The sequence below is a fragment of the Mus caroli genome, chromosome 1, assembly GCF_900094665.2.
Source record: "Mus caroli chromosome 1, CAROLI_EIJ_v1.1, whole genome shotgun sequence".
Taxonomy (NCBI): Eukaryota; Metazoa; Chordata; class Mammalia; order Rodentia; family Muridae; genus Mus; species Mus caroli.
In genome coordinates, this window is record NC_034570.1 from 174,870,030 (window position 1) to 174,882,347 (window position 12,318).

General features: G+C 47.1%; 1 protein-coding gene across 2 annotated transcripts in view; it reads right to left on the minus strand.

Moving 5' to 3' along the window:
- The window catches only part of Mark1 (microtubule affinity regulating kinase 1), a 100,978-nt gene extending 96,745 nt beyond the window's left edge, over positions 1-4,233 (minus strand). For both annotated transcript variants that reach the window (XM_021178001.1, XM_021178077.1), the window contains exon 1: positions 4,062-4,233. In XM_021178001.1, the coding sequence (XP_021033660.1) occupies positions 4,062-4,112 (51 nt within the window). In that variant the 5' untranslated portion in view covers positions 4,113-4,233. The remainder of the gene's footprint in view (positions 1-4,061) is intronic.
- Positions 4,234-12,318: the final 8,085 nt, after the last annotated feature.

Below are 12,318 nucleotides of genomic sequence, written 5' to 3' on the forward strand. Positions count from 1 at the left end.
TCCACATGCATGCCCAAGGCACTCCCCCGCCCCCCCCCACACACACACTCAAGTAAACGCAAACAAAACAAACCAAGAAGATTGAATTATAACACCAAGAGAAATGACAATGTTAATGGTATTTACTTCCCCAGTGGACTGTCTGGGCACCCACTCTGGAGATTTGACTCTGACCAGGGCTCAGCTACAAAAGCAGCCATCTCAGAGGTCTTGTCAAATGCCAGCAAGCCAAGCCACAAAGGATTGGTAAGTGTTTGATAAAGGGGAAAGGGCAGGGACTCCAGGAGACTGAAGGAGTGAATAAAAGCATAGCCTGTTCTTCCTCTGTAAGGTACACATGTGTTCATCTTACATCTCTAAACCCAAACCAAATAAACCACCTCCTAGAAGCAAGAGTGACAGTTTACGAGTTCAGAAACCCAGTGTGACCTTGGGCAGGTCTCTTGACTCTCTGAAGCCTTCAGCCTTGGGTGGTATATGTAATGGCTACCTTTGCATATATCACACATGTGCTCTGATGATAAATGTACTGACTCAGGAAGGGAATGTTACCGCACTGACAGCACAGGAGACAGACCAGGCAACGAGTGCACTGCCACACAACAGGTACAAGAACTCACGCAGGGAGCAGAGCCAAGGGGAGTGTGAAAGCATACAACCCACTTGCTTTTCCATCTACACCTAAAGACCGTCGCCATGACCAACCTGCCGCTGGCCTCCTAAGTTACTAGAGCAGCTTCTTACGGTTGCCACACGAACGTAAGAGGTTTATTAAAGGTTTTTGAACTTAGCCAAATTTATAATTTTAAGACATCCCAAGAAATAAACACACTGACTTCCCTCATGCTGATCTCTAATAAGGAATACAGCCTTGTTTTTCAATACAGAAAATCAGCCGGAGCATTGCTGACCCACCAGCAGGAGTGTCAGCAAAGGTTTTCCAAAACACCTACAAAATTGTTTCATTGAAGAAAGAGACATATTTAGTAATATATTTTAGTATAACTCCTATATCCATACTGGCACTATCCAAGAATGGCCTGATAATAAAAAAAAAAAAAAGAAGAGAAGGAAAACAAGTTTTTCAAACATTTTTATTTTCCTAGACTTACTCGTTACAACATAAGGTGAAACGCATTTTACAGGGATTCTATACTTTTGTAACGTGTCTCTTCTTCTTCACTAGGCAGTGTTTACTGCCTTAAGAGCTCATCACTGTTTCCTGGCATATTTACTCAGTTGAGGCCTGTCAACCAGGCACACACAAACCTTTATCTATGAGCACTCCTGCAGGGAAGACCACACTGAATGTTCCCAAAGGACAACTCTGTCTCTGCTCTCATAGGTGACACAGCAGGGTCACACACTCCTGGGAGTGTATGTTGTGTGTGTATGTATACATTCATACATATATGTATATATGTGCGTATATATATATGTATATATGTGTATATATGCGTATAGATATACAATGTTTACTTTATGATTAAGAAATGTTTACATTACCTGCAAATAACAATACAATACTGTTTTTTAATCACTGTGTTTGTTTATTTTAATTTCTAAGAGTAATAGTGTTTTGGCTACTATCTTTACAAGGAAAAGATCTAAAAGTCACACGAAGTAAACATTTTTTCATAGATATTTTTAAAATATGTCAATATTTTTGTATGGATGTTCTTGGTAAGTGTGGATATACTTTAAAAATGTCCTGTGTGATTACAAATAAATGCACATTTTGGCTACCGTGCTGGCATTAATTCATGCACTGACAAACGAGCTAGTAACTCTGTTTCACTGATGGGAGGTAGGCACCATGGATAATGCTATTTAAGACTCCAGTGGTCATTTAACAGCCGCCAGCGGTGGCCTCTTCAATAAACACCTGGAACACTTACAAAGCCAGGTTAGCCCTAGCTATCCTCAGACTTCTACTGTACACTACCTGGGGCTGCATTGACATCCCCTGTCAGCTCTGAGTGGGGAGAGGCCTCGTCTAAAGCCTTTCTGCATTCCCTTCCAGGTCAAAATCAGAGTTAAGTGCATACTCATCGATTAATTAACAGCCGCAGCAGAGGGGGTGCTTTCCACAGCAACGAGGAGATAATCAGGACAGAGTAGATAAAGTAAGCTAAATGCAGGGACAGTTACGTTGTACCAGAGTAGAAACAAGACCACGCAGAGACTCCGAAAGAACATGCTCAGACACAAAGCACGTGAGTTTACACAGCACAACCGTCCTCGGAAGGTTCGACGAGATGTACAACCTCTGACTGCCTGGCTCTAAAGCGCCCTGGCTGTGCTTCTGCTCTTGCATGGGAAGCTGCGTGTGGTACAATTCCTTGCTGCCTATTCCTATAAAGCCATCCCGTGTCTGTATAAAGAGCCCTATCCACACACGCCTAAACAAGAGGCCGAGCAGTCAAACCCCAGGACACAGCCAAGCCACAGGGCCTCTCCACCTTAGGTTAACACACAGAATTCTGACCCTAAAACAAAGGTCATCTTCCGCTTGACTCCTCACGGTCACTCTTAAATGACAGGATGTTCTTAATGATAAACCTTTACCGTTGAAAATCTACCGCCACCAAATTCTTTACCCTTTCCTCCAACCTCCTTTTAGCCTTTCAGTGAAAATTATGCAGCCGTGTCATCTCTAAGACAACAGTCACGGTGCGAACTGAGCAACAAGGTACGACGGTGGTGACAGCCCTGGTGTCTTCATCCTTTCAAGTGTAGGACACAGGAGAGGACAAAGCATTCCCATACAATTTCCTAGTTCTTCTCACAATGGTCTCTGTAGAATTGTGTTCTTATCCCTTCAAATGAATATATTACATGCAAACCTTATTCTCTAGATAAAACACCCATGTTTGTGCCTCATTTGCCCCTTCGAAAAGTGAGCCTGCCTGTCTCCCCTCCCCTATCTTTTGTCTCAGACCACCAAAGCACTTGAGTATTTTTACTTTACAATCCCTATGAAGTCACTGGTACATTAAGCACTGGAGGGCCGATGAGGGGCGTAGACAGCCAGAGAGCTCTCTGGTCGGCCACGCAAAGCCTAGAACCCCCTAGCTCCTTAAAACTTGTCAGCAATCAGACCAGACCCTCTGGAGTCTCCCGGCCCCTTGGCAGGTCGTGGAGGATTTTAAAAACAACAGTGACAGAAAGCCACCTTTCCTGCAAAGGAACCTGCACCCACATATAAACACAATCGTCCGTCTCGGAAGATGAAATTACAATTGGCCTTTCTCTTGGTTTGTTCGACTTCAAATACCACGAGTGAACATCTCAATCTTGATTTAAAAAAAAAAAAATTAAACCAAACAAAACTAAACAAAGAAGCTCCTGAGGGCAATTTGATCAGACACAGAAAAATCCTGCCTTCAAAGAAATGTGCCTTGTGACACTCCGAGGAGAAGTACTTAAAACCTGTCCCTGAGTCACGAACACTGGATTGAGGAAGAGAAGAAGCCAGCTGGCTTCCTGGGGCTCTTAAACCTTTTCTTTCTCACCTTGGGGCTACAGAAGCTGTAAGTGAAATCTTCCACTCTTCACTGAGAGTATTGCAGTGACATAAAGTCACACACACACACACACACACCCCTCTACTTCACTGCCCTCTTTATTCCTTATTTTAGGTGCCCGTGCCCCCCCCCCCAGTGTGGACCTGATGTTACAAAAAGCAAAGTCATGGGGCAATGCGGGGGTGGGGTGGGGTGTGTGTTTGCAAAGGACTCCAAAAAATCCAGAAAAGCAAAGGGCTGAAAGATCCCAGGACAGCCGAGGTGTAAGAGGCTCGGCTGGCTCGTGGGCTGCAGCCAAGCAAGCATCCATTCACTCGAGTGGGGGGCTGGGGGCGCGACCATAATGTTGGGGTGCTCACGAAGCCACCCTGGACGCCCACCCTCTGCCCTCCATCACCCTCCGCATCCCCTCAGGCAGGACCCCCTCCGAGCAGAGGGCCGCCCCGGGGCTCCCCGTGTAGGGACGGGAAGGACGGGGAGGGGGGTCAGGCCGGGCTCGCCCAGGTAGCCGCGCCGGAGGCTCGAGAGACTCACGTTCTCCGTGTCCCGCTCGTTCACCGTAGGCAATGGCGTCCGCGCCGACATCTTGCGCGGGCGGCGGGGTCGAGCGGGGGGTCCGGCGGGTCGCGGGCCGCGGAGGGCTTCGGCGAGGGCGGGCGCGCGCGAGCAGGCCGCGCCGGGGAGCGCGCGGCTCCCGCAGGCCGCGGGGCGGGAAGGCGGGCGAGGACGCGGGGACCAAGCCGCGGGGACGCCGGTCGGGCGCGGAGGGCCGCGGCGGGCTGAGTGGAGAGCGGGCGCCCCGGAGCTGCCTCAGCGCGGCGCCCGGCGAGCGCGGCCCTGACAGCGCCTCCCGCACGCCGCCTCAGGTGAGCGCCGCCGCCGCCGCCGCCGTCGCCGCCGCCGCTGCCGCATCCGCGCCGGGCCCCGCGGCCCCGAGCCCGCGCGCCGCTCCGCGCCGTCCCCGCCGCGATCAGCCGGAGCCCTCGGCGGCCGGAGCCGGTGCGCGCGGAGCGGCGGGCGCGGCACGGCACGCAGCGCCCCGAGGCTCTTGGCGGCCGCCGCCGGGTGGGCGGGCGCCAGCCGAGGGGCCTCTCCATTCATTCCCTCATTAGGGATGCGGGGCCGCCTCCGCCCGCCGGGCCGGATTTCATTAGTGACTCGCCCCACCCGCGGATCTGCCTGTCCCCTCAGAACCTCCGGCGGGCGTCCTGCGATTTGATGTTGATTCTTGTATGGCTTTTAAACCGGCACTGGGGACACATGGAGTTCGTGCGAATACAGAACGATCCCCCTCCTTCCTCCTTTTTTTATGTATTTTTTTTATTTGTTTCACTGGAGGGAGCATCCATCCTACTCTCCACTTGGCCCATCCTTAAATTCTCCTCTGGTTTAATTCCTGGTTTTCCTCGAGCCTTCCTTCAGCATCCTTCTGCCCTGAGGTGTTGTTCAGGGGCAGGCGTGGACAAAAGGCACAAAAGCCTCATGCAAGGAGCTGGCCCAGAAAGCATGTGGAAGAGGGCTCCCCGCACCCCACAGCATCCCTGGAGTGGGTGAGACTTGATGTCTACAGTGGCTGATCGTCACTTCCTGGGATACAAGGAAGTGTCACTTAGGCTACTTATTCAGAGAGAGTAAGAAGGCTGTCTCTGTGGACTGTCTGGAACTCTTCCTTCCAAAAAGCTGCCTTTGCCCTTCCCTCCACCTGCCACTCCAGGTCCTGGTCATATTTGTCCCCATGCAATGTTGCCATTCTTACTCTGATGTTTTGCACACTTGGCCTCTAGGATAAAACTTTACCATCTCCCTATTCCTTTTCTTTCTTCAACCTCAAATGGGAATCTTGGGATGATGGGAAACTCCTCTTTCCCAAATGCATCCATTTGAGGAAGAATTCCTGTGCCAGATGGTTTTTATCCTGACTCATTAAAAGTTGTTTCTGGAAACTTAACACTTGACCCTTAAAACATGGGCCAGAAGAACCTAAAAATAGCAAACCCATATCTTGAGGGAATACACACACACACACACACCCCATATGTATTCCCTTCTAGAACTCGAGCTGCATATTTATTTCTCAAGCATCTTATGTTGTAAGTACTTCTCAATTCCACAGAGCAAATGAAAATCACAAGACCACTTTGTTGGCCATCTCTACTGTTCAACTAGCACTTAAGGCTTCGGAACTAATGACAAGGCCACAGCCTGCATTATGGTGTGCCTCTGGGAATGGCACACTTTTACAGTCCTTCAGAAATCGGGGTTCACCGAGATATACTGAAGCATGAGTTTGTACTTTTCTCATCAGCTGGAGGCTGTACACTCTGCCAACCCCCCCCGCCCCCGCCCCCGCTCCCCCAACACAGAAGTCCCTTGTGTTCCAACTATGTCTGCATTAGCCTAGCAATAAGCAAGCATTGCTGGGAAGGTGCTCCCCCCACTGGGATATGCAACAAGGCTTCCACCAGTAGCTTAGATGTCATTCTTCAAAGGCTATTCACATGCTATCCCCTGTCCTCATCCCTCCGGTAACCCTGACGGGTATTTCCATGTCACAAACTTCCTCTGGCTTGACTTATTCACGATCATAGCTACCTCAGGTTAACAAGACACAGAAGAAGATAACCGGAATGGATGGGGGTGTTCAATGGTGTACCAGTCACAAGACGGTGAGCTCACCCCTGTGAGAGATGGGGCTAATTAGAGACAGAGCTCAAAGGGAAGCCTAGGAGCTGAGCCCAGTGGCTTCCACACAGACAAATCTTAGCTACATTTTGCTCAAATCGTGAAATTGGAATTGAGTGGTTATTATTTAAAGAACCCAGTTTTATATTGTTACATTGTTGCTAAGGAGCTTTCCTAGCAAAGGGGCCACGCTTGAAGGGAATGGTTATTTTTGTTTTTCTTGGTTTCTTTTGATTTTTGTTTGTTTACAGACAGGGTTTCCCTGGCTGTCCTGGAACTCACTCTGTAGACCAGGCTGGCCTCGAACTCAGAAATCAGCCTGCCTCTGCCTCCCAAGTGCTGGGATTAAAGGTGTGCGCCACCACTGCCTGGCTTCGGGAATGATTTGTAATAACCCAGAATTATAATTCTATTGAGTAAGATAGACAAGAAAGAACTCTACCTTTAAAAACTAGCATTTAATTAATGGTAACACCCACAGTCCTAGGTTTGGTATATAGTGAAAAATGCACTGTTCATAGGTAAACAAACAAACAACAAAACCTCCATTAAAAAAAAAAAAGTTGCTTGCTCTTCTGCTGCAAAACGGCATAAGGGGATGTTGGGATGTTGTCAAAACTGTTTAACCCTAGTCCTTAATAATGAAAATGCCATAAGCAACATTTTCCTCCGTGGGTTTCTGTAACTGTGACTTTGTGAAAATGGCAGAGGGGATGTTCTAAGGCTCCTAGCAATTCTCTTTGGGGCTATTTAAAAATTGTGCCGTGTAGTTTAGAAGCTTCTGGGGCAGAGTGATTTAAAAGTTTGAGAAGAAAATTGAGGTTCTGCCAAAACAAGAAAAATGGGGATCTACAATGTGCTAAACCCAAATCGGTGGTGGCTAAAGAGTGCTGTTAACCATGGCCCCATGGAAGAAACTTTGTAACTACACTGGCCACTACTGGCTGCACTAGCTACTCTTGGCTCCTCCCCGTTTGAGAAGTCATTTGAATTTTTATTGATTTCATCACAATTTAAATTCAGAAACAAGTTTGATTCCATGTTTGGGCATTTTAAAAGTTATTTAGAAAGAACACTACTGTTGGAATCTACTTTTTTTTTTTAAACTCCAGATGTTCTGAAACCTAAACAAAAATCAAGTATGTCTCATGAAGATGTATCACCTAAGGACGGGAGAGCTGGCTCAGCAGGTAAGAGTGCTTGCCAGATAAGCACAAAGCCCTGAATTTGAATCCCCAGCGTCATGTAAAAGCCAGATATGGCCACTCTGACTGTACCCACCCACTGTGGGGGTGGAGGCACAGGGTGCTTAGTTGGTTTAGCTCCAGCTTCACTGAGAGACACTGTCTCAAAGTAGTAAGGTACATACACTACACACTTGTAGTATACACATGCACCACACACATGCCGACCCCCCCCGTGTATGTGTGTGTGTGTGTGTGTGTGTGTGTGTGTGTGTGTGTGACACTTTTCATAGGTAAACAAATATCGCCTGATTTAGGCTTAACTCTAAGTAGCAAATGTATATGTTTTAAAGAGTAGGAAAAGAAAAGATGTAAGGTGTCTCTTCAACTGACATGCATTGCATATTAAAATGTAAACATTTTTATATATTAAATTAACTGAAATATATTATTAAAATTATTTTCAGCGTTATTTTGTATTTTCAGATGTAGGCACTGAGGAATGCATGCTTGTATAAATGGCTTACATTACATGTCTGGTGTGTAGCCCTTTTCTGTGAGTTCAAACTGAGAATAAAGAGGTTCAAATGCTGAAGAGTCAAAGACCTTGATTAGAAGCTATCAATTATTTATTCTGTGGGAGAGTGGCACCCAGCACACACTTATTGAATAACACGTGCCCAACAGGCACTGTTCAAAGAAACGGTTCTTCACCTAATAATTTCCAGCCGTAAACAGCATCATCCTTTAGAAGAATTCAGCAAGAAACATGCTGAAAACATACAAAGAAGCGTGAACAGATCATAGTCTTCTGTGAACAAAGAATTGATCAGGTGTGACAGAGACAGCGGCTTTAATTGTAAGTTCATAAAACTACAAATGTACTAAATCGGAGGTACTAACAATGCCTGATGTCAAGACCTGCAGAATGTCTCGGTGGGTAAGGGCTATTGTGGTACAAGGTGGGCAACCTAAATTCTACCCCCAGAACCCATGTCAAGGTAAAGAGAGCTGGCTCTGCGGCATTACCTCTGACCTCCACACTCATGTGCCCCTTCCCCCGCACCAACTACATGCACAATAATAAATAAGTTCATTAAAATTTAAAATAGATCTAATATCCAACATGCATGACTGGAAAAATCATTATTTGTTGAGGGCACATTTTTGTTTTCCATTCTATGGGAGACTTATGCCTTTCCATCTAACCACTCAAGATGACAACAGGACGGGCAGTTCTATATGGTGACAAAGAGGGAGCCCAGCTAAGAAAGCAGGCTCAATGCCCACTGAGAAAGGATCGTTATTTCTTTTCATAAATAATCTGGGTCCTGATTGCACCCCAATGGCTAGCGAGGCATGCTGTCCTGTGTGTTGACACTCATCCCTCAGTGTGGAATGGATGAGAGTTTCAAAAGAAACTTTAAAAACTGTTTGGCTGGCCTTGAGAGGTAGTTCTGCTGGTAAAGTGCTTGCTTTAGTAACACAAGGGCCGGAGTTCAAGTTCCAGCACCAACATAGAGGGTGGGGTATGGCGGTGCACACTTAGAGTCCCAGTCACTGGGCTTGCTGGCCAGTGGCCGAGCCTAGTCAGCCAGCCCCAGGTCCTAGTGAGAGATCTGCTTTTTAAAAAAGGTGTGGGGGAACAAAGTGGTTGGCTCCAGAGCAGTGACACCCGAGGATGACCTCTGGCCTTCATACATTTGTACACACACACACATACACACACACACACAAAGTTAACATTTAAAACTTCTAAGGCTGAGATTGGGAAGAGGGCTCAGACAGCAAAATCTTTGCCATGTAAAAAAGGGAAGAGCTGAGTGTTCCCTCATCTCCAGTGCTGGGAGTGCTCCCTCACCTCCAGTGCTGGGAGTGCTCCCTCACCTCCAGTGCTGGGAGTGCTCCCTCACCTCCAGTGCTGGGAGTGNCAGTGCTGGGAGTGCTCCCTCACCTCCAGTGCTGGGAGTGCTCCCTCACCTCCAGTGCTGGGAGTGCTCCCTCACCTCCAGTGCTGGGAGTGCTCTTTCTGTTCCAGTGCTGGCAAAGTGACTACGGCAGGATCTCCAGTGCTGGCCAGCCAGCCTAATCCATTGATCAGTTCCAGGTCAGACCCTATCTCAAAAAATAAGGTGAAGAGGCAATTGTAAAAGACACTTCATGCTAACCTCTGCCCTACATACACACATATGTGCACACACATGCCGGTATGCCTGCAATATTAAATTTAATTTTAAAAACTCAGCCGTCAAGAGCACTGCTGCTCTTTAGAGTACCCAGGTTCCATTCATAGCACTCACACGATGGCTCCCTGCCTTCTATAGGGATCCAACATGCTCTTCTGGCCTCTTTGGCCACCATGCACACACATGGCATACATACAAACAGGTAAAACATCCATACGTATACAATTAAAAGAAAATTGAAAAACTAAGGGACTGCCTCTAGCAGTGTATATACCTCATAGCCACCAAAGCCAGCCCCAGAGTCAGCTCTTGCCATCACAGTCATTGGCGCTGCCCACTATGCTCACAAGTTTGCTACCATTCACATTCAAAACCAGTGGCACATCCATAGCTCAGGGATGGACAGACTTTGCCTTCCATCCCCCCAGAAACTCTCTGATCAGCAAAGCTGGGCTGTCTGGAATTCCCCAGTCACCCTGTGCTGCTTACCCCTCCATGCCTGGCATCTGTTCCCCCTTCTGGAATGTCTTCCCCATCTTTCTACCTGACAGTCTTCGGCTGACCTTTCAAGTTCCTTGGGAACCTTCCCTGGTACCTGCTCCTCCCTATGCCCACAGCTGACCGATCACCGTGCCTGTGCCTAGGTTAGCTTTGCCAATTGGACAGTCCTTCCCTGTTGTTCCCTTGTGCTGTGTCTCCCACTGATCCCTACCCAGCTGTGAGCTAAGCAATACCACCTTTGAAATCCTCCCCTCACCTAAAGCCTAGTATGGTGCTCAGAAATTGGTATATGCCCAGTTTCTAAATGCTCCATGTTTGGAGATTCCCTCTTCCATTTCCAGGGTCTCTTGAATTTTGAGGAAGCATCACAAAGGAATTTAGAATGTTATAAAGCAAGTATTAAAAATTATACTCAGGGGATAGGAGTAGATCAGACTTCACACACTGTACAGATTATGTCCCCAAATGTCCCCAATAAATGCTATTGACTGGGTAGGAAACTGGCTCTGTCCCCTCTCCCATAGACAGGTAGCTTTAACACAACGCTGGAGGTTTTACTGTCTGTGGTCTTCCTGCAATCCTTTTATCTGTACTGAGAAATTGCTAGTCACTAGTCCTTTCAACAGAACACTCCTTCAAGCAAGTTCCTACATAAACCAAGCTATACTGACATCAAGGTCAGGAAATAGTCCTTCCACGTGGGTTATAGAAGTTAAAATGGAATTATACAATACGGGTATGTTAGAAGCCATGGAGCTGGGAAATCAACCCCAGAGAACAGTCTTCAAAACCTGAATGGCTCAGTGGTTAGCGCTTGTCTAGATTCACAAGGCCCAGGATTTTGCACTCAAGACTGAAGACAAACTTAATACAACCAGGTTGTGTGGCCTCTTCTTAAAATTCAGTCAACAGCCTGAGCATCACAGCACCACACAGCAGTGAAAACCTGGGACAGAAAAAAGCTGGCCGTGGCCTATGGATGTGGCATTGGCAGTGCTGGAAAACGCAGGTGGAGATTCAACATGGGTAGCATGACCTTCAAATAAAGGGACAACCATTGCATATAGATTCATACAATACATGTGCAGATCTAGAGGCACCTGCCTCATGACGGCTTCCAAACCGTGACCTTGTAGTAGTGTCACAAGGAAAGGGGGACGATCCTTTGAATGAAACTTTCGTGGCAGCCACCCTACCGTAAGACATTGGTTAGGAGCTGGTTCTCTTCCCCTTGGCATCTGTGACTACAAATGGAGCATAATGGAACATAAGCTCCTGTTTAATAGCCTTGCTACTTCACTACTTGACTTGACAGACAACATACTAAGTGAACTATTCCCTTGTGTTTTATGCTAATTTTGTTACTATAAAATATTAGCTTTGGGGGTTGCAGAGGTGGCTAAGTGGATAGGAGCACTTCCTTCGCTGGCATGAGCACCTGAGTTTAAATCCCCAATAAACACACACACACACACACACACACACACACACACACACACACACACACTAGCTCTGTAATTTCCTTCCATAAACTTAATTCAGTTTTTCCCCCCAACTTTAAATGTTTTCCCACTCACATTTTGGTGGCTTCCTTACTTTCCCACCTATGAACATTGGCGCCACATGTCACGTTGTTTTTCATTCATTCACTTACAAATCTCGAGCCTGCTAAGGCTGGGTGCTCGTCTAAGCACCTCTGAAAGAGCCCATGGAGGACAGACAAAAGTTCTCACCCACTTACAAGATGACATTTGGATTGGCTCTTCCTGCATCATCCAGACAGTTCAAATCCTGAGGTCCCATAAGGCCATTGCCTGGTATCCCTTGGTCATCTCCTCTTTTCACTACAGACTAGTCCCAGGCGACAGGTCTAAGTTATATGGATCGTATGATGGATCTCGGTCCCAAGCTAAATGCGCTTGTAATTGCTTTCTCCCGTGATATTCTGGCCTTTCTCCAATAAGCTTTTGTATAAACAGCTTTAACTGGTTTCACCAGTAGCCCGGGCACTTTAAAACCATAATAAAGATGGCTTGCAGAGCAGGTGGCTTGTACTGGATCCGCATTCTGTAATCTTACCTCAGCTTTACTGAACCGACAGCAGTAACGTCCCACACTTCCTCCTTATGAGCTGTTTTTATCACCAATGACTGGTACTCTCCATGTTTCTGTTTCTTCTAGATAAACTATTAAGATTTTAGTACTTTAGCAAGAACCATATGCCAAATAGGAAACTTG